This window comes from Schistocerca cancellata, chromosome 3 (assembly GCF_023864275.1).
Source record: "Schistocerca cancellata isolate TAMUIC-IGC-003103 chromosome 3, iqSchCanc2.1, whole genome shotgun sequence".
Classification (NCBI taxonomy): Eukaryota; Metazoa; Arthropoda; class Insecta; order Orthoptera; family Acrididae; genus Schistocerca; species Schistocerca cancellata.
This window is the reverse complement of record NC_064628.1, coordinates 593,541,720-593,568,690: the sequence shown is the minus strand read 5'-3', so window position 1 is coordinate 593,568,690 and position 26,971 is coordinate 593,541,720. Positions and strand designations below refer to the sequence as shown.

Sequence of the window (26,971 nt, the reverse complement as noted above, 5' to 3'; positions counted from 1 at the left end):
TAGCATAATGGGATATTTATGTGGACCAGTGATATTTACATACATTTTTGTAATTTACTTGTAACTAAGCAAGCACGCATGCACACACACAAACTATAGTTTAGTTGTCAGCCTGTTTCAGCATACAAAGTACTTGATATAAACATGTTAGTGATGATTTTTTTTCTAGTTTCTGCGCCTTGCATTGTCTGGGAAACTGTCACTACAGTACTTCAATAGTTATTTGTGTTGACAACACAACAACAGTAGACTTTTTAGCAGAAGTCAATACTTTACCTACTTAATTTTTAAGATTTCACTTTTAGTGGAAAAATACTGTACATGTTTTAAAAAAGAAATTATTTTCATCATTTAATGCAGTGTAATGTTACAAGCTTCCATAAAGAATATAAGCTTGTATTAAATGAAAGTTAATGAGCATGTATCATAAACAATATTATGGATATGAAAATTCTATACTTCAGTCCTTTTAAATTAATTTCAGATTGTTTTCTTTCAGTTGCAGCTTCCTTCTTTCTTCCAGCTATTTCATTATATATCATCATCAGAATCATCCAAAGCCGCTCGTCGGCGATCAAACTGGCAACAAAACGAATAGTATTACAGCAAGTATTTTCCAAAATGAGACAATTAAATACAAACTTCAACTACTTGAAAGAAAATGTTTCCTCAACAGAATCAGTTGTTTATTTAAACAGGTGAGTTATAATCAACTTAATCAGAACATGATCTACACCCCTGGAATGTGAAAAGGTATCCTATCTCGAAAGCAGGGTATCTACAAATTTTCAGAGGCTCAAGTTCATGACTTTTTCATAGCCTCTTCAGTTATATTCATGACCTCTCAAAAATATGTGTGGTACACTGACAAAAAAACACTTTTTTAAGAACCTGAAAACTGGTTGAAATGAAAGCTGAATGTAATAATTCTTACAGTACTTATATTGTATGTCAGCATAAATAATTATCTGTGACTTTTAGTATATTATTCATCAAATACTATAAAAACATTAAACTCTCACACAGTATGATGAGGTATGACTATTTTCAGACACACACATTCATCATTACATCAATTAAAATACAAATTGTTTTAACATAGTAATGTAATGAAAACAATTTTCCTTCGGGCAACAGAACAATTTTGAAGGTACAAAATTTATGTCAAATATTTAACTTCACAGTAAAAGATTCAGTTTTTAAGTTCCTTAGCTGAACTGGAAAATTCAATAACCAAAACTTCAACTGCTTCTTTTGACTTTTCTATAATTATTTGTTTTTTGCTTTTAACCTTTTACTTCCTGAACTGTTCTTCTTTTAAGACTGGCCACTTCATTTTCATCAGATTTCTTCTTTTTTTAAAGGTTTCTACTCTCTTTGATGAAGCATTCTTCGCAGCTAGTATAACTGCATTCGTAATTCCACATTCAGTTGTTTCTTACTATTAAGTAAACCACCTAATGATTGCACTGTAAACACTTCCATCTGCAACAATTGTATGTTCTTATAAGTTTTCAACTAAACCTCCTTTGTTAACAGAAAAGTATCTTTCAACTGTAGCATTTCCATGAACCATGTGTACCAGCTACTGCACGAACTTGATGACGTCACTGCTTGCACTTTGCAGTAAATAATCAGAAAGTGATCAGGCTAGTCCTTCTTAAGATTGAACTGTTCCAGTTGTTTTTCAGAATATTCACAAAATTTAAAGTAGTCTCTCTTAACTACGTTAGCTGTTGATGGAGTCATGTTTTTTTGACACAAATTCTTCCAACACAACTGTCACTTGATAATGTCTCTAAACAGAGCTGTGCATACTCTGGGTGATAAACAGGAACCACTTTTAACTTTCTTTAATTTCAAAGAACTCTTCTCAACAATTTTTAGATACAAGAGCTTGCAAGTACCTGTGCTCCCATTTCTGAACATAAAGATATTGTTTTCCTTGTTGTCCATGGTACCAGCCATACTGATTTTCCGATGTTCATAACCAATTGTGCAGCGACATTTAACCAGTATTGACTGCAATGTTGTCCGCTTTGACACTGAACTTTGCTGTCACTGTGTTTTGTTGTGCTGTTTCCTCTTTTCTTCATCATTTAACATATCAATACACACTGTGATGTCAATTTTCATACCACAGAGTATTACATCCACTGCGTACATTGCTGCTTTCGTGGGTGCTCAAAGCACAAGTTTGTGTTGCCTGCGTTGTGCATTTACAGTACATGGATGTGGAGTATGCCCCCCCCCCCCCCCCCCCCCCCCCCACACACACACACACTACGCCTCTTTCCACTGCAAGCATTTTGCAGTCTACCCACTCCTTCACTCAACAGATGCCAAGGTATGTCTACAAGTAGCACTAATATAGCATCATAAACTTTTTGGCTAATGAGAAATCTTTTTTTTAATTTGATCATACTGCACACCTTTAAAATGCAATTGAAATTACAATAATTTAATATCAATTATTAAAAACCTTTAAGAAAACTTTTTCCAAAAAAGATGTGGATTAAAGAGAATGAAACAGAAGTGGGAGTGGACAGAATTAAAGAAACAGCTGTTCTGACAAACTCATCCAACAACACATCAGATGGCAGCACTGTCATGGGCAGAGCTATAATTTGTACATAATTTTCACTAGGTGTGTACACCACATATAGGTCAATGAACCCACACTTCCAAATTTCTCCATCCACACCTGCCACTCAAGGTTGCGAACCACAGTCACAGAGGCTTTTGCTAACAAGGCTCACAAAGATGGAAACGCAAGTCTACTACAGATAGCAAAGACTATGGACAACTGGATACAACATTTTTGGGAGTAGCGCTAACTTGCTACTCCCTTCTAGAACAACATCTGATTGACACATAAAACAAAATTCATGACCATCCACTCAATTTCATTACTTTTTTGACTTTCATGATCTCTAGACACCCTGATAAATAGTGACACAGCCAATGTTGGAAAATATTCCAGCAACAAATATTCAAGACAATGCTCAGAATTTGATCTAGGGATATCTTGGCACCATTGTGCAATGTCTGGTGAACTGATAAGAAAGCAATGTAAGTGCTTTGTCTACGTGCAGGTAGCTGTGGTTGAATAATAAAGTTCAATGACAAGAAAATATATCATTAATTTGACAAAATCATGACCATTAGCAGCGTACCACAGATTTATATTATGCAGAAATATCCAGGAGCTTGCAATATTTCACTAAATTGCAATTTGTAAGAAGCTCTGTTGAATCAAGTTGATCTATCCCCACTCGATATGTGGCAATATATTAACAGGGTGGTAGCATAATTGTGTTTACATCTGAGAAACAGCCCTGAATTATACAACAATTAAACTGATCAGCATTTTTGTTTGACAACAATCTCACACCACTGCACCAAAAAAAATTATTTAAGTCCGATGTTTCAACTGAAAAGGGGGGGGGGGGGGGGGGAGAACACTGACTGCTTTAATTTGGATCCGTCATTCTTAAAATCTAGCGGTGAATGACCCCCTCCCCCCTTTTTTTGAAGCTATGCCTAATTCAAGCAGACTTGTTTATTCCAGGATCTTTCCAAACTAAATCACATAAGCAGAACAAGTTTTCTCAGAATTTCCGTGCTAGACTTTTAAGTCCAGTTCTATGAGACTACACCTGCAAAGGTTTCATCTAATAATAGTTCTCTTCATATAGTCAATGAGATATTTACTTTATGCACATTTCTTCTTCCTCTGGCAATGTGTCCCTCCTGTTGTAATTTGCACACCATTTACTTAACTTCAACAGTAAAACAAAATCAAAACCTAAATCCAACTTTATGCAGCAACAAACAATTTCAAACACCTATATTTCCCTGGACTATCCTTACAGGTTACACGTTTCTTCCAAATAAGCTCATCATGAAAAATGCACCATGACGTAAACAAAAAGGTCACGTAACCTCAAATGATTCCATAAATTTCCTTGTTTTGGTGCTTCTGGTATCCCACTCTAACAACTCTGAAATCCAGATGGAGACCATGGCCACTAGGCAGAGCTTTTACATACAGATTAGATTAGATTATTTTTTCGTTCCATAGATCTGTGCTGAGGAGATCCTCATGGATGTGGAACATGTCAATTTTTTAAGCTGAAATAACAATACTAATAGTGTGAATATATACAACACATAATTTGTTTCTACTCAAAAATTCGTCAATGGATTAGAAGGAGTTGGCCACTAGTAAGTCTTTCAGGCTCCTTTTAAACTGATCTTTATTTGTAACTAAATTTTTTATGTTTGCTGGCAAATTACTGATGATGAGTGTTCCTGAGTAGAGGACCCCTTTTTGAACTAAAGTAAGTGCTTTTAAGTCCTTGTGCAGATCATTTTTGTTCCTGGTATTGTATGTATGAAATGAGCTGTTTGTTGGAAAAAGAGATATATTATTTAGGACAAATTTCATTAAGGAGTAAATATACTGAGAGGCAATAGTTAGTATACCCAGTTCTTTGAAGAGGTTTCTACAGGACGTCTGTGAATTTACTCCACAAATAATATGTATTACACGCTTTTGGACTCTGAAAACTTTTGTTTGACTTGAAGAGTTACCCCAAAATATTACACCATATGACATTATGGAATGAAAGTAGGCAAAGTATGCAAGCTTTTTCATTTTTATGTCGCCTATGTCTGCTAACACTCGAATTGCAAATACAGATTTGTTAAGGCGTTTCTGCAGTTCTGTGGTGTGCACCTCCCAACTGAATTTATTATCAAGTTGTAATCCCAGGAATTTAAGACTGTCAACCTCTTCTATCTGCTCTTCTTCATACTTTATGCATATGCTGGGTGGAAACCTCTTACAGGTTCTGAATTGCATATAGTGAGTCTTTTCAAAGTTTAATGTCAGTGAGTTGGCTTTAAACCATTTATTAATATCCATGAAAATATCATTAGCAGATCTTTCTAGAACTACACTCGACATACTGTTTACTGCAATACTTGTGTCATCTGCAAATAAAACGAACTCAGCCTCTGGCAGTGTAACTGATGAGAGATCATTAAAGTACACAAGAAAAAGCAATGGCCCTAAGATGGATCCATGTGGGACACCACATGTAATTTCTTCCCATTCTGATGATGACTGATGACTTAATTCACTAGTCCCTTGCACTGACATCCTTTGTTTCCTGTTAGCGAGGTATGACTTGAACCATTTTGCAGCACTGCCCGTGACCTAATTTATTTACAAGGATGTTGTGGTTCACACAATCGAATGCCTTTGGCAAATCACAGAAAATACCTGCTGCTTGTAATTTGTAATTTAATGAATTAAGTACATTTTCACTGTAGGTGTAAATAGCCTTATCAATATCAGACCCTTCAGAAATCCAAACTGTGTCCTTGATAATATGTTATTTGTGGTCAGATGGTTGAGAAGCTGCCTGTACATTACTTTTTCTAAAATTTTTGAGTATGCTGGCAAAAGTGAAATTGGTCTGTAGTTTGATGGTATCTCTTTATCCCTTTCTTGAATAGAGACTTAACATCTGCATATTTTAGCCAGTCAGGAAATGTCCCAGTTATAATTGACTGGTTACACAAGTAACTTAGAATTGTACTAAACTCACAAGAACATGCCTTAATTAACTTTGTTGATAGTTCACCATAACCACTAGAATTCTTTGTTTTTAAAATTTTTATTATGGAAGTTATTTCTTTTGGTGAAGTGAGTGACATATTCATGTACCTGAAGCTATTTGTAAAGGCCAGTTTCAGATATTCAAGGGCATTATTTACTGATCCTGACAATCCCATTCTATCAGTAACGGATATAAAGTACGTGTTAAATAGATTTGCCACACTATGGACATTGGTTACTAATGTGTCATCTACCCTTAGTGCTATTTGCTCCTGTTCCTTTCTGGTTCTACCAGCCTTCTCTTTCACTATATCCCATATTGTTTTTATTTTGTTCCCTGACATTGCTATCTTCTTCTCGTAGTGCATTTGTTTAGATGCCTGAATTACTTTTTTAAATATTTTACAGTGTTCCTTGTATTTAGCTCAATCATCAGCATTGGAGCTATTCTTGGTCGACAGATACATTTTCCTTTTTGTCTTACAGGAAATCTTTATTCCGTGTGTAATCCTTGGCTTTATTATAGACTTCTGTTTAATTTGAGCAACATTTAGAGGAAAACAGTTTTCAAACATGGTACTGACATTGTTCATGTATGTGTTATATTTTTCATTCATGTCGTGAGCACTATAAACATCTTTCCAGTTCATATCTTTGAGCAGTTTTCTAAAACTGCTCATGGTTGATTGACTACTCTCCTGTACTCAGATTTAGCAGTCTTGATAATCTGTCTAGAATTTACATCTAAAACAAGGAGCTGCATGTCATGATCTGATAGTCCATTTATAACAGGTTTTATGACATGATTTTGTTCCTTTGATTTGTCTATAAAAATGTTATCAATGGCTGTTCTTGAGGATTTAGTGATCCTAGTTGGAAAGTTTACAGTGAGAGTTAGATTGAAAGACAACATTACTAACTGCAGTAAATGTTTACTGGAAGATTGCATTAGAAAATCTGTATTAAAGTCACCAGCAATCAAAATTTCTTTGTTTCTTCCTGTTAAATAACCCAAAAGAGCTTCTAGATGATTTATGAATAGATTATAATTTCCTGTAGGTGCTCAGTAAATAGTTACTATCATATAGGATCTGTTATGGAACTCTACTTTTGTTGCACATGCTTCTAGATGCTGCTCTAAACAGAATTTATTAATGTCAATGTTCTTGAATTTATGGCAGTTTTTAATAAATGTGGCAACTCCTCCTCCATCCATATCTACTCTGCAGAAGTAGTAAACTAGCTTAAATCCTGAAATGTCTAACATATCTATACCATGAGTGATAGCGTAGCCAGCCATGGCGCCACCCATCATTCGTAAATTTCTTGTCCAGCACATGGAGCACACTGATGCAGGTTCACCAACTGTAGTGCTGGCTTTGAGTAAAATGTCAGCAACAGTTGCGGTTTGGAGGACACTGCACAATATCACTACAGTGATTGAGATTCACAAGATCTGTAGAGCTGGGAAAAGCATTCACAGAATTTGTCAACAAAAAAAGTGTCTGACAATGTAAAATGGTGCAAGATGTTCGAAATTCTGAGAAAGATAAGGGTAAACTATAGAAAAGGGGGATAATATACAATATGTATGAGAACCAAGAGGGAAAATTATGAATGAAAGCCTAAGAATGAAGTACTTGGATTAAAAAGAGTATCAGAGAGGGATGAAGCCTTTCACCCTCGTGTTCAACCTATACATCGAAGAAGCAATGACAGAAATAAAATGGTTCAAGATTGGGATTAAAATTCAAGGTGAAAGTATATCAATGATAAGATTTGCTGATTTTGCTGATGTCATTGCTAACTTCAGTGGAAGTGAAGAAGAATTACATGATCTGTAGAATGGAATGAACAGTTAATTGACTACAGAATATGGACTGAAAGTAGACAGAAGAAAGGCAAAAGTAATGAGTAGCAGAAACAATATTAGCGATAAACTGAAGATCAAAACTGCAGACTATGAAGTAGACTAAGTTAAGAAATTCCACTACCTTGGAAGCAAAATAACACATGATGGATGAAGCAAAGAGGACATAAAAAGCAGATTAGCACATGAAAAGAGGGCATTCCTCTTCAGAGAAGTCTACTTGTACCAAACATCAGACTTACTGCAAGAAGAAATATCCGAGAACATACATATGGTGCACAGCATTGTATGGTAGTGAATCACAGACTGTGGTAGTTGGAAGTGAAGAGAACAAAACATTTCAGATTTGGTGCTACAGGATGATGTTGAGAATTATGTGGACTGACAAGCTAAGGCACGAGGGGTTCTCAGCAAAATTGGTGAAGAAAGGAATGTATGGAAAACACTGACAATAAGAAGGGACAGAATGATAGGACACGTGTTAACACATCAGGGAATAACTTGCATACTACTAGAGATGGAGACAGTGGGAGATAGTAAAAGCTTTAAGGGAAGACTAAGATTGGAATACATCCAACAAATAATTCAAGATGTAGATTGCAGATGCTTCCAAGATGAAGAGGTTGACACACGAGAAAAATTATGGCAGGCGACATCATCACACCACTCACAACTTGAGAAAAACACAATGATGTTGACATTTTATTAAAAACAACACATCATTCTACTAGCCAATTGCAGCCTGCAGTATCCTTTGAGTTCTGCTGCACAGTGACACAGAACTCAGTTGTCTACTTGCTTCACTATCATCTTGTTGTTGGTTTCCTTTTTCTATTTTCACTGTCTCAGGTGTTCTCTCTCTCTCTCTCTCTCTCTCTCTCTCTCTCTCTCAGGAGTACTCATTGGAATTTCTTTATCTGTAGCATCATATATACTTGTCCATTTTGTGCTGGTTGTCTTTTCTGTTCCCATATAGTGATCTGCCATTGATGGCTCCTGACTGGCTTGTCGTCCAGCTTCATCGGTTTTCTCTTGAGTTGTTCCTGACATTTGGTTGAATCTCTGTTACAACAGCATTATCTTGCATTCTCCTCCAAATTAAGAACAGCAGAATTTACAAAAAACTTCTGTAATTTATGACACATTACATCACTGCCATCACTACTCTAATCCCAGTAATCTCATTGTTCAAGTAGCTACAACTACACACAGATAATACGATACGCCACGGGTCGCGGTATCTTTTTCATAACTTCTTACAATTCCACCTTAATACATCATGCAAATATTATGGATGGGATATGAGTCTGCATCAGCTTCCTTGCACAGTTAGTTAATGTGACTGTTTTTGTCATTTTTTCATTGTCTCTCAGTCATCTGTCAATGACAATGGAATTATTCTGTTTGTTATTGTATACAGGTATAGAGCCAACTGCACTTTCCGACATGGATGATGACACTGGAAGAATTTTTACTATAATTTCATGTGGTACACTGGTTTTCCTTAAGTGAGATATGTTTCCACATGGATTGTAATTAGTTTCTGATTTAATGTACAGCACTCAATGCCAAGAAGGTTTAATCAGAGGTGTGCTGTTTACTGGGAGTCAGATTTTGCTACTCGTTTGAGAATTTGCTACAAAAATCTCTCTGTAACAGGGATTGAAACCGATGCTAAGCATGTACTATCACAAAATAGGGGAGAGAGTGTAAGATACAATAGGTGAGTTCCAGTGGCAATCATTAAAATGAAGGCGTTTTTTGGTGCAGTAAGATCTTTTCATGAAATTTCAATTCCTAAGTTTCTCTTCCAACTGAGAAAATATTTTGTTGAAGCCCACCTACTAGGGAGAAATGGCCATTGTAATAGAAGAAGAGAAATCAGAGCTCACATGGAGAGATTTAATATTCGTTTTCCCCCCACACTTCAAGGATGGAATGGTGGAGAAATAATGTGAAAGCACAAACCCAACTTAACTGATTTTGACTCAAATTTCTCATTAGGAAACAAGGGTCAAGAAGCATCTTTTTTAATCTGGTCTTCATCATCCCTGGAGTCAGCCCACACAAAACTGTTACAGGCTTACATATAATAATAATAATAATAATAATAATAATAATAATAATAAAGAAAGTCATTGCACTTTATTATTATAATACTGACATGCTCCTATTCAGCATAGATAAGCAAAGTCCAGTGACCATTGCCTGTGTTCAACGTCAATGTGCAATAACCACTCAAAGACAGCAGGTGGCAGCTTCTGCAGTGGAGGGTATATATAGCATGTCGGGGGAAACAGTGTAGTCATCGTTGTAAAATGGAAATATAGTGATTTAACTGACATTAAAAAGGGTATGATCATTGTCTTTTGGATATCTTTACAAAAGTAATTGAGTAAGTCTGGGTTTCTTTCTGCTTGTTTGATAAAATTCTGTTTTAACACTGCATTCTGTATTTTTTTCATTTCCTGTCCTCCAACTTTTCTAGCCATCTTCAACACTACTTAAGTCACACTAGCTCCTATCATGTCCTTTTTATTTACTGTTTCTTTTAAACACTTGCTAGTATTATCCAATAATCTGTCAACAGTCAATCTTTGTTTCTTCCTGATCCATTTTCTTTAGTGCTTGTTCTACATTCAATATTTACTTATTCTTTTTCAAACTTTCTCTTCACACTTGCTTGCATCAATTTTACTTTTTCCTGTTCTTGTTTCCCATTTTTCCTCAGCAATTCCCTCCTCATCTTCGCAGCACAGCTTGCATCTGACATGAGCTGTGCATGCCAAGTGAAGAAGCTCCTGAGTGGTAATTAGAAAGTGAGACTTCCTCTCAAACACAGTCATCACAGTATCTCCAACGGTCCAATGTTCTTTCACACATACTTGCAGCGTCTTTATTCAAGATGTTTCCCAACAATGAGAATCCCGTTGCTACATCTGCATAGTCATGTGGAAGTGCAAGTGCACTCGTGACAATTTTTGTAACAGTAGGGTATTTCTTAAGAGGTATAGTCTTCTCAAAAAACTAACTCAAATAAACGTCCAATGGATCCTTATTAATTTTTCTTCTTCTAATGTCAATAGTTTCCACACACCAACAAGTGCATGTTCACTGCACTCATCTAATTTCACTATTTTTTTATGGTCCTCATTGTACTCTTTGCAGCATGCAAACATTGATGATCCCACATCATAGGTTTATACAACGAAGGTTTTTTGAAACTATCTACATGCAGAAGCAGATATACAGCCCTTTCTAGCTTGCATGGAAATATATCATCTTTACTGTGGGCTTAACTTGTTGAGCTATTCAGTTTCTCTAATTACAATGGCAAGTAATAATTATAACAAAATGCTTCCAGACTGAATGGAGCAGCACTAACGTAAAATCAATTCATGACTGTTCAGATGACATAGCTGTTGGTAAACCTTTCGGGACGTGAGGTCGTGGTTCAAGAAACTGTTCCATTCCTCTCGTTTCGTCCAGGACCGCGCTGGACATTTTCAGAGGCGCTTCTCCGCTGAGTCGCGTCAACTTCGTTTCGCAATTTCTCAGGATGTAATTGACATATTGCGATGCACCCAATGCCATTATTTTTGTGATTTTTTATGTTATTGATTGCATACAAAATAAAAGGGGGTATCCATTAAAAAAGGCACAAGTTTGTGTTGAAAATAGTATTTGTTTACTTTTTAAAATTTTGCATAGTATCTGGTTTCCTGCGTCCCTGCCATACGTTCATGCTGGTGAAAACCATTTTTGAATATCTATTATTGTTCCAGAGATATCTGAGATGGCAGAGTTAGGTGAGACACCCTGTATATGTCGCTCTCTGACGTCCGACCAGTCAGTCAGCAAGACTCAGCAGAGGAGCGCCTCTGAAGATATCCAGTGCAGTCCTGGAAGAACCATCAGGAATGGAAGAGTTCCTTGGACCATGACCTCATATCCCGAAAGGTTTACCAGCAGCTATGTTCAGATGGGGTTTGTTAAGTCATTATAGATTGGATGCATGAAACGACCTCTAGCATGAAAGAAATCAGCAAACATTGAACATATATGCAAACAATTTCTGCTTTGGAAGTTTTACCTTCGAATAGTTTAATAATATTCTTGTACTTTAAAGAACTCAGCGAATTGTTTTTGTATTGAGGTATGAACTGATGAATATATTTTCCACAGTTGACCATTGTTCTAGAAGTCTCCCTTAAAATGGTTCAAAAGTTGGTCATTTAGAGCAAACATGTTTCATAAAACGATGACCTGAAAGTTTCATATCCTACTTTTAAAAAAAAAAAAAAACAATGACATGCTTGGCCCTCAAAAAAACTGACAGATAAACAAGATCATGCCTGAATCATTTTCACCAGTCTTTTAATTCTTTTTGGAATGCATTTTAGATTGTGTGTATGTTAAACATACCACATAAATACACTGTTTTCTTCTTAACATGATCAGATAACCATTCATAAGTGGATTCACAGTTTTGTTGACAATGGGTCCATCACAACCTAGCACCAATATCTACGAAGGAGAAACCTGGGAATTGTTGAAGGCTTCATTTAACTAAGTCTGTAAAAGTCATGTCAATCATTTGTTTGGGATAAATCAGTATTTAATGATAGTTTGATTGCTTTGAAGCTGCATTCACGATTTCGCGAAACCAAGAGGGAAATGTGCTCCTCTAATATTACCCAAATATTCCTTTTTAAAATATGGATTTAGGGCAGCACATGATATCTTGCCTTTGTCCTTAAAAGGATGAACTCTGATGAAACATTTTCTGGAAACAATGTCTGAACAGCCCAGTTTCCTCCAATCATTTTCAGAATAAAGAAGAAATTAATGATGTAGCTCCAAGAGATGAAATTGTACCATTACTGTGACATCCAGGAGAGGCTGGCTGAAGACAAAGGCAGTTGTGAAGAACTCAGCTGCACTTCACATTGTTCTCTGTGCTTTCAAGTAGAAGTGTGCTGCCCTACAGCACAAAAGCCAATATTAAATTATGTTGGCCTCAAAAAAGAATACAAATCAATTGCCAGAAAAACTTTATTTTGGGTTCTAAAGGAATTCGGAATTGATAGAAAAATTAGGGAAATCACAGAACAAACTCTTACAGACACAACCTCAAAAGTTAGATCTTTTAAGAAAAATCTCTGAGCCCTTTGACATAAAGCAAGGCATCGACCAAGAAGACTAGTTATCCCCAGTGCTCTTAATACCGTCCTGGAAAAAATAATGAAAGCCAGGAAAGAAGCTCTGAAGTTGGAAGGAAAAAATGAATTACACATTGGGAAATAAGAGAACGACTTGGAAATCAGGTTTTTAGCTTCTGCCAATGACCTTTTCCTTTCAGCTGTAAACCAGTTGGATGTGCAAAGAATTCTGGAGATTTTGAGTCAAACTACTGGAGAAACAAGCCTCAATGTCTCAGACGGAATACATGGAACAGAGACACCAAGGGGAGAAATACTCCGCGGTAAAATAAGGGAAGATTAAAAGGAATGATAAACCCAAATACTTGCCAGAATTGATCCAACCTAATGGACCGGATAAAAAGGCAGTCAAAGGAAATACCAGAAAATTAGGCCTTGCTTCCAAAGCAATACAAAACAATTACAACAAACAAGCGAGGCCAAAATTAGGCCATTACCGCCCAGACTAAGTTATGAATGCACTGCGAGGCACAAGGTTAAAACAGCAACTAAAAAGGACAACACTATAAAAGGCACATTAACAGGCAAGGGATTAAAAGAAAACAGCATAATCAAATGTCCTTAGACAGGTTTGTCAAGTGGATAAAACAAAGAACGCGAGCAGCTGCTCCTGGGTCATCAGCTAAAATGGCATCCAGAGTACATGGCAGGCCAACATCAATGCGTAGTGTATTAAAATTGGGACAGGACGTTAAAATGTGGTGTACCGTCAGCAATTGCCCACAAGGGCAGAACGGCGCAGGCGCAGCCGTCAGCAGATGGCGATGGCTGAACTGGCAGTGTCCAATTTGTAATTGGGCCAAAGCTACCTCCTCCCGCCGAGAAGGGCGTGAAGAGGTCGTCCAAGCCGTGGGAGAGGTTTCAAGGCCCGAAGCTTGTTTTCAGTAAGTGTAGCCCAATCGGCATGCCACAGCTATAAAATGCACTGACAAATGACCCTGCTAATATCAGATGAAGGCACACAACAAGAAGCTGTCCAAGGTTGTAGGATCGCAGCCTTGGCTGTGGCATCTGCAGCTTCGTTCCCAGGGATACCGACATGGCCAGGAACCCATATAAAGGTAACCGGAGGACCGTCGTCCGCCAGCTGCTGAAGAGAGCGTTGGATGTGGTGCACGAAAGGGTGAACCGGATACGGATCACTGAGGCTCTGGATGGCGCTCAGGGAATCAGAGCAGATGACATAAGCAGAATATCGGTGGCGGCGAATGTAAAGAACAGCCTGATAAGAGGGCAAAGAGCTCAGCTGTGAAGACTGAACAATTGCCATGGATCTGGTATTTGAAACTGTGTGCCCCGACAATAAAAGAACACCGGACACCGTCATTGGTCTTAGAGCCATCTGTATAAATGAAGATCGTATTAATGAACTTCGAACGGAGTTCAACAAACTGCGAGCAGTATACCGAAGCTGGGGTAACCTCCTTTGGGAGCGAGCTGAGGTCAAGGTGAACGCGAACCTGAGCCTGGAGCCAAGGTGGCGCTTGGCTCTCCCCCACTTGAAAGGTTGCAGGGAGTGAAAAATCAAGGTGCTGAAGGAGGCAACGAAAGCGAACTCCAGGGGCTAGCAGGGCAGATACATACAACCAGTATTGACGGTCGAGACAGTTGTCAAAAAAGGAATGATAAGACGGGTGGTCGGGCATTGACAATAGCAGACAGGCATACCGACAAAGTAGTATATCGCACCAGTAGGTTAGTGGAAATTCACCGGCTTCAGCATGAAAACTAACAACGGGACTGGTATAGAACGCTCCGATCGCAAGACGTAATGCCCGATGTTGTATAGAGTTGAGGTGGCGTAAGATGGACGGCCGTGCAAAGGAGTATACAAAGCTCCCATAATCCAGCTTTGAGTGGATGATCGACTGATATAGGCGAAGTAGGACGGTTCGATCCGCTCCCCATGACGTACCGCTGAGAACACAGAGGACATTTCGAGAACGGGTACAACGGGCAGCCAAATATGACACATGTGGAGGCCAGCTAAGTTTCCTGTCAAATGTAAGACTTAAAAATTTTGTTGTCTCCACGAATGGGAGAGCAACGGGACCGAGATGTAAGGACGGTGGGAGAAACTCTTTGTAGCGCCAGAAGTTAATACAGACCGTCTTCTCAGCAGAAAAATGGAAGCCATTGGTGACACTCCAGGAGTAAACACGGTCAAGACAATGCTGAAGACAGCGCTACAGGAAACATGTACGCTGCGTGCTGCAATAGATGGTAAAATCGCGCACGAAAAGGGAGCCTGATACATCAGCTGGGAGGCAATCCATTACTGGATTGATCGCTATGGCGAAGAGAGTGATGCTCAAAACTGAGCCCTGTGGCACCCCATTCTCCTGGCAAAAGGCGTCGGACAGGACAGAACCCACACGTACCCTGAACTGTTGATCCATTAAAAAGGCATGAGTAAAAAGTGGGAGGCGACCGCGAAGGCCCCATGTATGCATGGTGTGGAGAATGCCCGCCCTCCAACAGGTGCCGTAAGCCTTCTCCAAATCAAAGAACACACCCACTGTCAAGAAGTTATTCGTAATGAAGGTCGACAAGGTAACCAGATGGTCAACAGCAGAGTGGTGCCTGCGAAATCCACATTGTACATTGGTAAGAAGGTGCCGAGATTCCAGCAGCCAAACCAAATGAGAGTTAACCATTCGTTCCATCACCTTACAGACACAGCTGGTAAGGGAAATGGGTCGATAACTGGAAGGCAAGTGCTTGTCCTTCCCCGGATTAGGAATCGGGACAACAATAGATTCGCGCCAGCATTTGGTAACATGACCCTCAATCCAGATGCAATTATAAGTACGAAGAAGGAAACCTTTACCCGCAGGAGAAAGGTTCTTCAGCATCTGAATATGAATAGAATCGTGCCCTGGAGTGGAGGACCGTGACCGGGAAAGTGCATTTTAGAGTTCCCACATGGTGAATGGGGCATTATAACTTTCATGATTCGAGGAGCGGAAGTTTTTGGGGGAGGAAGGCAGGGTGGTAATGAGCGGAGCTCGAAACCTCTGCGAAAAATCGGCCGAAGGCATTGGAGACATCCTCAGGGGCCACGTCAAGCCAGAAACTGGTGAATGGACCTTAGTGCCAGATAGCCGGCGCAGGCTACCCCAGACAACAGAAGGAGTAAAACTGTTGAAGGTGCTTGTGAAAGCAGCCCAGCTGGCTTTCTTGCTTTCTTTAATAACACGACGACACTGCGCACGTAATTGTTTATAATTAATACAATTCGCCATCGTAGGGTGGTGTTTAAAGGTACGTAAAGCATGTCGACGGACACATAAAGCGTCTCTACATGCTGCAGTCCACCAGGGGACCGGTACGCGACATGGAGAAGAAGTAGTATGAGGGATGGAATATTTAGCAGCAGTGAGAATGGCTTCTGTGAGGTGTGTGACCTGACTATCACAGCTTGCGAAGGTTTGATCCTGAAAAGTCGCCCTGGAAGAGAAGAGCCCCAGTCTGCTTTGGAGATGTTCCACCTAGTTGAGCATGGAGATGGGGTATGATGCAGCAGATGGATAGCACAAGGGAAGTGGTCGCTCGAATATGTATCAGAAAGTGCATGCAAGTTGGGTAGTACATATAGAGAAGTCTAAATGGGAATAGGTGTGAGTTGTGTCCGAAAGAAAAGCAGGGGCACCAGTATTGAGACAGACTAGATTTAGCTGGTTGAAAAGGTTTGCTAACAGGGAGCCTCTCGGGCAAGATGCTGGAGAGCCCCGAAGGGGATGGTGGGTGTTGAAGTCTCCACTCAACAAAAATGGTGCAGGTAGCTGAGCAATAATTTGCATTATGTCTGCCCTAGTAACGGCAGACAATGATGGAGTGTAAACGGTACAAATGGAAAAAGTAAAAGTGGGGAGAGTAATTCGGACGGCAACTGCCAGCAGGTCGGTGTGCAATGTGATGGGATCGTAGTAGATATCATCCCGGACCAGCAACATAACCCCTCCACGAGCTGGAATACCTGCCACAGGGGGTAGGTCAAAACGTACAGAGGCATAGTGTGCCAAGTCAATTTGATCGAATGGGTCTAGCTTCGTTTCCTGGAGAGCTACTATGGGTGGACAGTGCAAGCGTAGAAGCAACTTTTAAGTCCTCTCGGTTGGAGCGAATGCCGCGAATATTCCAATGAAGAAGTGCCATCGTGAGAAGAAAAAGGAGAAGCAAGAACGGGTCACCTTGAAGGCCGCTGAGGGCCTGGCTTTGAGTGAGCACTGCTGCCGCTATCAATAGGCAGAGAGGCATCGTCCATTTGTTCAATAGGTTTGTTGGCCATCTTGTTAAGATGGCCGGGAGGGGGAACTTCCTCCGCCGGTGAAAGGCCAGATGTTCGGCTACCAGTGGTGTGACCAGGCGAAACAGATGACGGCCTGGGGCGGCAACCGCTGGGTGGCGCAGGAGAAGGAACGCACCGTGGCAGAGAAGGAGAACTTCGCTTCCTATGAGCCTTCTTGGAAGGCCGTTTAGTTGAAGTACTGCTCGATGGCTGGAAGTTCGGGGTACGTAAGAAGTCTTCAGGAAGCTGATGAAGGTGCTTATGTCTTATGGGTGACAGGAGGAAGAGGAGACGTTGACCGGGTGATTTTAGCACTGGCCGAATGGACGACCATAGCGCTGAAGGTCAGATCGCATGTCTGCGTCGACACCTCCCTGGTAGTCCGAGGAGAGGCGAGGACAGTACTCAGGGTGTATACGGGGACAAGGAAAAAAAATTCCCGGATTATTCCCGGATTTCTCCCAGATATTCCGTTTAAAAAAATATGCTTTTTCCCGAGCGAAAATACACTTTTTCTGTGCTAAGTGACAGTAAGTTTTCCGTAGATTTTCCCTCGGAGCTGTAAAACTTATCAATCCTTTGAATGGTTAACGTTTTATACAATTGCGCAGAACTTCTCGGAAAAAAAAGAAAAGGCGGAGCAGAGAAGTTTTGGAAAGACCTTTGATTTGCAGCAACATATACGCTGCATATTTTCGTATTACGAAAGTATAAATTCGAACTGCACCAAACACAGCGCGTTAGTTTCCGGAGCGTTGAAACCGAGATTGCGATCTCCTTTTGTAAGCGAGTCATATCTCAAGCCACAAGATCTCGCCAGCCGATGACAGCAGCTATTCAGACCATAGGACACGTGTTATAGTCAGCCAATAGCAAGATCACTGGTTACATAGCACGAACACGCAAGAGGAAAAGTTAACGGTTTACATTAATGTACACAGTACCGTATATCTACAATAAAAGCTAAGCTTTCACATATAATTTTGGTCTCTAAGATTAACATGCTACAACAGAAGCTATGTTTTCACATGTAATATTGATTTTTTTTTTTTTTTTTTTGGCGTGTGTTACATTTTAAGATACGTCACACAAACGTGCCAGTCAATTTAAAATTCTGACATAAATGTCTCGGCTCGAAATTCTTGTAAGTGGCTGGTCCTGAAACTGTTCAGTTACGAACGCTCTGTGATTTAGATATCCATCCCACTTTCTCACACGTAACATAATTCAGAAATTTACTTTGAAAGTAACGTTTTTCTAACCACCGTTCGCAATACTATCTAGAGACCGTTAGAAATAGGTTCGATTTACCAGTTGCCAGAGAGGCAACAGGCATTATTGTGCGTGTGCAACTGTATTGGTGTAGGAAGCCCGCATGTTCATGTGTATAAAGTACTAACAGAGCTTACATTACAGCATAAAAGAAACAGGTCATCAGAGGGTACTCCAAAGAGCATCGGAATTTCGTAAACTATACTAAAATGCATAGTTCGGCTTGAGTGCAAATTGGCTTTTTCCAGATTCACAATGAAGTAGGTCCCATCTGATATTAAGCTTTTCAGTGTGGTTTTTGGGATGTAAATTTTCTTGGAGTACCAGTACTCTGCGATCTCATTTTTGGTTCTTTATTATGGCATAATGCCATGTATGGCAGAAGATGATAATGTGCACTTTAAATTCAGCGAACAGTTGGAACTAGGCAATACTGTAGAATGAAACACTTTGTTTCAAATAAAATGACTGCCTCAGCGGAAAGATTAATAAAGCCAAATTTCTTTAGCAAACTTGCAAAATTAACTTCACTGTTCTGCAAGGCGATTAATGTTTACTGCTACAAACTTGGAAATAAAATAAAATCAGAAAACTGAAATTAATATTTTTGCCCTCCGTAATTATGTGAATGTATTTTAATTCACCTGATATCCGTTTTGTTTTCATTTGATGTGGGAGCTGTACACGAAGAGAAGCAGCGAAATCACTTAACATAAACACAGGTCACGTGGAGGTTAACCCCCTCCCCACTACAACTCTGTGCAAGAGTTAATCTGGCAGCTAGGGTGCGGGAGAAAATTTTTTCTCGTTTGCATCTGGCTGCTTGCTGTTACTACCGATACAGCTAACAGCCAAACTTCAAGTAGCGGAAAGCGGGAGAAGGTACTGCTTATACGCGAGTCAAATGCGCGTGCGCAACAGACCGCTGGCAATTGGTCAAACGAACCTAATGTGAACAGTTGTGACGTCATGCTCATAGTAAGCAGTTTATTGTTACGAAGAATTACAGTCTGCGCCCTACGGCCTTTGACATATTTTTGCTATTTGCAGACGCTTGTGCGTGCACGGTGTTTTGTTGTTGTAAATTGCACATTTCCTTTGCCACTAAAGTTTTATTTTTTTCCCTCTCCTTTATATTTTCTTGCTGCAGTATCATTCTCCAGTAGCAGGATACAATAACATTCTTTGCTAGATAATCAATTCTGCAGTCAAAATTACAAAAATTTAACTGAAAGCTAAAACAATGAAAAATTCCCGGAATTCCGAATAAATTCCCGGGTTTTTCCCGGATGAAAAAATTCCCGGGTTTTTCCCGGATTTCCCGGTTGTCCCGGGTCGTAGACACCCTGGTACTGTATTTCCCCGCTGGGAGCAGCGCGGGCTTCCTACTAGCAAATAGCTCGCGAGCAGCTGAGGTGGACACTTTCTCTTTGACCCGAATTTCCTGTATACAGCATTCATCCTTGTACATGGGACAGTCACGGAGTCACGGGCAGACGTTGCATGGTCACCCTGACAGTTCACGCAACAAGGAGACGGAGGTGGACAGTCACCCTCACGGGCGTCCCTGCCACAAGTGACGCATTTAGCTGCATTACAACAAGACTAGCGGGTGTGATTAAAACGCTGACACTGGTAGCAGCGCGTAGGTGTCGGGACATAGGGGCAAACATAGATAACCTCATAGCCCGATTTGATGCGAGACGGCAGCTGAACACTTTCAAAGGTCAAAAAAGTGTCCGAGTCGGTACAAGGTCATTGATGACATTTTTCATGACCCTATGGACAGCCGTCACGCCCTGCTCAGCAAGGAAAGACTGAATCTAATCGTCACTCAATCCGTCGAGTGATCTAGTATATACCACACCACGTGACGAATTCAAAGTGCGGTGAGCCTCCACCCGGACAGGGAACGTGTACAGGAGTGTGGCCCGAAGGAGTTTTTGTGCTTGAAAGGCGCTTTCAGTTTCCAACAACAAGGTACCGTTACGCATCCTGGTACAAGACTTGACAGGTCCAGCTATGGCATCTACACCCTTCTGAATAACAAAAGGGTTGACAGATGAAAAATCCTTTCTGTCCTCAGATCTAGAAACTACTAGGAACTTTGGGGCAGGCGGTAGTACTTTTGTCACTGGTGGCTGGTCAAGTTTCCGTTTTTGGGCAGAAGTCGAGAGAGAAGAAGGAAAGAAATCCATTGTGGATGAATCCCCCATGAAGGCCAGCGTCTCTGATGGCGCGCTCCTTCCTTGTGGGGACCCTCTCAGAGGGCACTCCCGCCTTAGGTGAATGTTTGCACCTCAGGTCACACCTCCCGAGAAACGGACGGAGGGACCAAACGGCATGGTCAGAAGGTGTCAGCTCAGGCAATCACCCCTCCCTGGGCCTGGCCTTTACCAGGGGGTACGTGCGTGCCTTGCTTGTCTACCCAGGGCGGGGAATTACGCGTTACCCCGTCACCAGCTACGTGTGGGTCGGCCTTCAGGCACGCACAGGGAGGAAAGAAGAATAGGAAAAAAGGGAGCAAAAGGACAGACTGTCTCAAACGCCGAAGCGGAGACCATAGGATGGGCACGAAGGCACGGAGAAGAAGGCAAGGTAAAAAGTAAGGAAGACAGTAAGAGAGGGAGAAGGACAAAAAAGGAAACAAACAAAGGAAGGAAGAAACCAGAAGAAGCAAAAAACCAAAATGACCACAAATGTAAGTCATTTAAACTGTCCGTCTCCGGACGCAGGCGCAAACTACCCCCTTGAGGGAGAGGGACTCCTTTTAGTCACCTCTTACGACAGGCAGGAATACCTCCAGCCTATTCCTACCCCGGACCCGCTGGGGGGAGGAGGACTCTGTCCTACAGAGTATCTTGTTTTTAAATAAAGAGGCACAGTTGGAAGAACTTGACTGGAAGGAAAGGAACAATCTCATGAAAATTCTGGAAACTAATAAGACAACTGATGGGTCTCGGAAGAATAGAAAAAATGAAGAGCTAGGAAAAATGAGCTCTACACGTACACTGAAAGTAACATGCACACAATGCAGAAACAGCAGCGGAAATTTTATGGATACCTAGAAAAAAATGGAGGAAAATCAACTGAGCACAAATATTATCAGTTACATCTCACTGTCAAAGTCCTCCTCTAAGTGGGTAGAAGAGGTTAAAATGGATGCACAAGAAACTTGTATTACAGTACAGATGCTCCAAAATAGAGATGAATACAGAAGCAGAAATCATTTGAAGACAAACCAGTAGAAACATGGGTCATATATGACATTTCTGAGGAGGACAGAAAGAAAAGACATTAACAAATGAGAAGTTTGTGAGAAACAAGGAAAAGAAAGTCCAAGAAGTCTTAAGTTATACTCTGTTACACAGTTGGCTGCACCTGGGAGGAAGAAGAAGAAGAAGAAGAAGAAAAAATATGACTTTACACACCAACATTGAAAAATACAGACTAAAACCAATCAGTCTGAAAAATACTGACTTTTACTGACCATTTTCCAATTTCTGTTCAGAAGCTAAAAGCTAAATCAAAAGTCGTAATTAACAAAATTGTTACAACGGCAATGAAGATTTCACATATATATAACTAAGAATTGGAATTATTTAAATGCTGAAAACAGCATAACCATCATAAAATGAAAATGCATCCATTAATAAGACCTCATTTAACCACAATTTATTAACTGCATCCTAGGTCAAGGTTTTCATTATGAAGTGACTCCTGTTGCGAATTCTCACAGGAGTGATGAAATGTGAAGACCAGTAGATAGCACACTACATTGTCACGTCAAGTGAACATACTGATAGATGTCTGCTTCATACTGTAACAGTGTGGTATGTGTCATAAAACTAGCAAACAACAAAAATACAATATAAACCTGAAAATATGTATCTATTTTAGCTTTTGCACAGCAGGTTATGGTGACAAACTGATCTGTAGCATTATCTGAGGTCTAGGTTAGGGTTAAATGTGACATTTTGGTTGCGAGTTAGTGAAATAGTATTGAACAAATGAGTAAATCCCATTCACATTCATCTGTAAAGATCTTGTGTACAATGAACATTTCTAATGGCAGAGACAACTCTCCACTTTTAAGGATACTGGGGTGTGTGAGGTAGAAGATTAGATGGGTAGACCTGACAGCTAATGATGAGGTACTGTATCAAACTGGGGACAAAAATTTATGGCACAACCTGACTAAAAGAGTGGATCTCTTGATAAAACATGTCCTAACACATAAAGGGATTGTCTACTTGGTAACTGAGAAAGAGTGTGGGGGAAAAAGGGGGGAGGTGGGTAATAAATGTAGAGCAAGACGAAGTTTCGACAGCATTAAGCAAGTTCAAACTGATGTGGGTCATAGTAGTTATGCAGGGATAGAGGTCTGCACGGAACAGAATAGCGTGGAGAGCTTCATCACACCAGTTTCGAAGAAGACTATAATAATTACAGCACTTACTAGCTCACTCTCATCTGTTTCTCAGACTTAAACACACTGGCGCTAACAACCTGGTGACATTTTCTGTTCACCCTGTGGAAATAATAGTGATAAGTTTTTGAAGCTTCCTCCCCATTTCACTGGAACCAAAAATCAATTTTCAATCACCATCTGCTACTTACACAACGCAATGGTCTGCTTGGACAAAACTCTTCAGGACGAATAATCACTTGGGCTTTCTTGTTAGTGTACTCTTGCGCGTTTAAAAATGGCCCACTAAGTGTGACAAAGTTTGGCCTGTAAATATTGATGCAAGAACATGCAAGGCAATACTGATCCTACAATTTCTCTTAAGAGTAGGCTGTTCTACATTGTAGCTCTTGCAGATTTGGAGAAGGGTTTTGACAATGTCGACTGGAATACACTGTTTGAAATTCTGGATGTAACAGGGGTATTATAGAGGGAGAAAAATGTTACATACAACTTGTACAAAAACCAGACAACAGTTATAAAGAGTTGAGGGGTGTGAAAGGGAAGCAGTGATTGAGAAGGGAGTCTGTCAGGGTTGTAGCCTATCATTTATGTGATCAATCTGCATGCTAAGCAAGCAGAAAAATTAATTAATTAATTTGGAGAAGGAATATAAGTTCAGGGACAAGAAATAAAAACCCTGAGACATCAAAGGACTTGGAAGAGCAGTTGAATGGAATGGAATTGCTATTTAGGCAGTAAAATAACTGACTATGGATGAAGTAGAGAGGATGTAAAAAGTAGGCAGGAAATGGAAGAAAAGATTTCACTGTCAGGAAACCATTTCTGAAGGTATTTGTTCCGAGTGTAGCCTTGTATGGAGTGAAACATGGGTGATAAGTTCAGGCCAGAAGAGCACAGAAGCTTTTGAAATTTAGTGCGCTAGAAGAATGCTGAAGATTGGATGGATAGTTCATGTAACCAATGATGAGTTATTGAATAGAACTGGAAAGAAAAGAAATCTGTGGCATAGCTTGATTAAAAGGAGGTATTGCTTGATATGCCACATTGTGATACATCAGTGTTATCACCAGTCTAGTACTGGAGAGAAGCATTGGGAGGTAAAAGCTGTAGGCGGAAACCATCAGATGCACACAGTTCAAATTGTTGTAGGTTGCAGTACTTAATTGGAGATGAAGAAGACTGCACAGGACAGAGAGGGATGGAGAGATGCACCCAGTCTTCAGACTTAAGACCCCAGCAACATTTTAAGCACCTTTGATTCTATGAAGAAATAAGAATAACAGGATTCAAAATAGCATAAACGGACCCAATATGGGTGTAAATAAAAGGCCGCAACATTTAACATTAAACACAATACCCTGCATTTTATAATGTAATGAATCTTTACATAGAATCTGACATAGGTCCTACTATATGGCGGAAAGATGATATTTACCACACGTTTCTTTGAACTAATTCAACCGATTAATTAAAGTTGTGGCAAGGACATTACTTAGTAAGTTTGAAGAGAGATTTACACAACTTCTTTTATATCATCACAAAGAAATAAATTTACAGCCTGAGGTATATCAAAGGAAAGATAATGTACTTGTATTAATCTTAAAACCATTACACAATACAATGTACATCATCAACATCGAAATTCCTTTCAGTACTTGTCATTAACAAACTTAAGGTAACGGTGAAGAGGCATTCTGTACAGACGATAAACTAATTTGCTCGACATTGTATGTTCACAGAAAATTACATAAAGCATTTATAGTAACTTTCTCACACATTATCTATATTTGACAGTGAGAACACAATGCTTACTTTGACAGTTGTAGTAGGTCGCTGCATCCGTTCACTAACTTTTTCCATTATGTTAATGAGTCCATTTTCATTTAACTTTCCCATAAGTTGGCCCGTCCTTGCCATGTGCACAATCATATCTTCAATTAAGCGACCTTTTTCTGGTTTACCGATCATCAGAGTATTTACTGAAACAAAACATTGGTTGTACCTCTACGGCCATCCAAGCCAACACGAAAACAAATGGTCACCAAATGACGTTACAACATACGTCGAGCTCTTGCCGACTGATCCAAGACTTGGCTAAGAATACTATTTTTCACTTCCTCTTGTTCGCGTTTTTTTTCCTCTGCAGCATTCCTATTATCGAACTCATTTTCCTACAGAAAATATGGAGCGACATTAAATATTTGATGTTGGTACCATATTTAGGAAGAAGGCAACAAAAACAAAATTAACCAAATATAAATACTTTATATTTCGAATGCGCTAAACCTAAGCGCTTCGCTCTCATGTCATCAAACTCAGCGTCACCCATAATTCGATATCCCACTGCACAAAACAAACAGTAACTACTTTTCTACTGTACAAATTTTTCCACTGATATTCACCATCTATGGCCCAGGCCAAACCACAAAGCAAAGATAGTATGATGGTGACCACTGTGGTACTGTTATTTTAGTAAGCCTACCAAAGGAGTTTTCGTTACCATGTCATTAAAGCAGATGAAAACAATTACGTATGCATAAAAACGTCGAATTCCTATAAAATTATTCGATCAGTTACTTCATGACATGGATGCTAAAAATATAAAATAGTGGGAGCCAACCGTAACGGACATATGTTGTCTCAATCGCGAAAGAAGCTCGATATTCAACAATCAACAGTAAGGAAATATCGATTTCTACTACCAATATTGCTTTTACTATTTGCATTCATCTTTCATATACATTACATAATGTTTGTGATGTACATCAAAACATGAGATAAATTTTATATTTAGTTGCAGAATTAAATATATTGCAAATGTATCGTGTGAGATTATAAAATCATTACTGTGGTTATAATTCTCTATTCCACATTTTTTGGAGTAAAACGTAGAATTGGTACGGTGGTTGTGGTCTGCTACTGCACACCCAGATAGCACAGTAAGCCGGTTTCAAACTTGTTTCCAGCTGTAAAGTTCAAGTATATAAGCTTGATCAAAGCTGGAATATTCAAGCCTGTTAGCTGGATTCTAGCTTGAAATAAACATCAAAGTTGGCAGAGTTCAAGCTATATTTCAAGCTTGACTTATCAAGCTTGGCTCCAGCTGTATCTACACACGTGGAATACAGCCTGGTATTTACAGCTTGTTTTAAGCTATATAAATATTAATCTGAATTTATTGAACCTAATTAATTACGTTACGTAATATTTAACATTTGTAACATTAACGTACCGAACTGTTTTCTAGTATAAAACAAACTTGTCAACGAACCACAACCATTAACGCGCGTCACAAAGGTAAAATGGCCGTAAACGTAACTTTACGTTACGTAATATTTAACATTTGTAACATTAACGTACCGAACTGTTTTCTAGTATAAAACAAACTTGTCAACAAACCACAACCATTAACGCGCGTCACAAAGGTAAAATGGCCGTAAACATAGCAAGGCTCAGAAAAGTAAATAAAATAAGATAAAACAGAACTGGAGACAGCCACACTCAAACCAAACTCCGCGCCGTCATGACGTCACACACGACAACACCCTTACGTCACGGCTTATAAACGCTTGTGGCGCTTCCCGTGGACGTCTATGGAAGCTATGCTGCGCGTGCGCGCGCATCTGCTGTACAGCCTTCCAGGGAAATTACAGTTTATTTCAAGCTTGGGAAAATTATTTTAATTCAAGCTAAATTTTTACAGCTTGATGTAAACTGTGTAACAGGTTGATTTTTCAATCTTGAATTTTCAACTGAACCTAAACTCAATACCCACCTTGAAACAAGCTGTGTAACAGGTTGATTTATCAATCTTGAATTTTCAACTGAACCTAAACTCAATACCCACCTTGAAACAAGCTGTGTAACAGGTTGATTTTTCAATCTTGAATTTTCAACTGAACGTAAACTCAATATCCACCTTGAAATAAGCTTGAGTGCTAGCTGGGCAGTGCCCATGTTGAATTTAACTTTTAGCCAATCAGCATCGCGATCAGCGGGTTGCAAGACGTAAGTGTCACGAGCATGGAGGGGAAATGCCACTAAAACTTATGTAGTACGCTGTTTTGCAGCTGGCACCGCCATATTAGATATCCTCAAACATTATCAGACTACTGCATACGTTTGCCTCTTGTTCTTAAATTCTGTGGTGTGCTCGCGGCAGCTGTTTTAAATACAAACTGTTACAGTGGTTTCCTGAATAACACAGCATCATCAAGGCATTTTCTTTCTTTTTTCTGATCTTAAAAGCATATTT

General features: G+C 39.7%; 2 protein-coding genes across 3 annotated transcripts in view; one reads left to right on the top strand and one right to left on the bottom strand.

Moving 5' to 3' along the window:
- The window catches only part of LOC126175460 (protein disulfide-isomerase TMX3), a 352,285-nt gene that overhangs the window by 248,413 nt on the left and 76,901 nt on the right, over window positions 1–26,971 (top strand). The window lies entirely within an intron of this gene.
- Window positions 339–25,142, bottom strand: LOC126175465 (programmed cell death protein 5-like). The gene is made up of 4 exons (XM_049922276.1): window positions 24,980–25,142; window positions 24,779–24,887; window positions 24,529–24,695; window positions 339–579 (listed from the first exon to the last, which is right to left on the bottom strand). The coding sequence occupies exons 1-4, from the start codon at window positions 25,043–25,045 to the stop codon at window positions 532–534; spliced, it is 390 nt and encodes a 129-aa protein (XP_049778233.1). The 5' UTR covers window positions 25,046–25,142; the 3' UTR covers window positions 339–531.

Coding starts and splice junctions, on each gene's coding strand:
- LOC126175465 (XM_049922276.1), bottom strand. CDS start 25,045: ATGGGTGACGCTGAGTTTGATGACATGAGAGCGAAGCGCTTAGGTTTA. Junction 24,888..24,979: donor TAGCGCATTCGAAATATAAA/GTATTTATATTT, acceptor TATTTTCTGTAG/GAAAATGAGTTCGATAATAG. Junction 580..24,528: donor GACCTACTACAACTGTCAAA/GTAAGCATTGTG, acceptor TTTTGTTGCCAG/TTTGATCGCCGACGAGCGGC.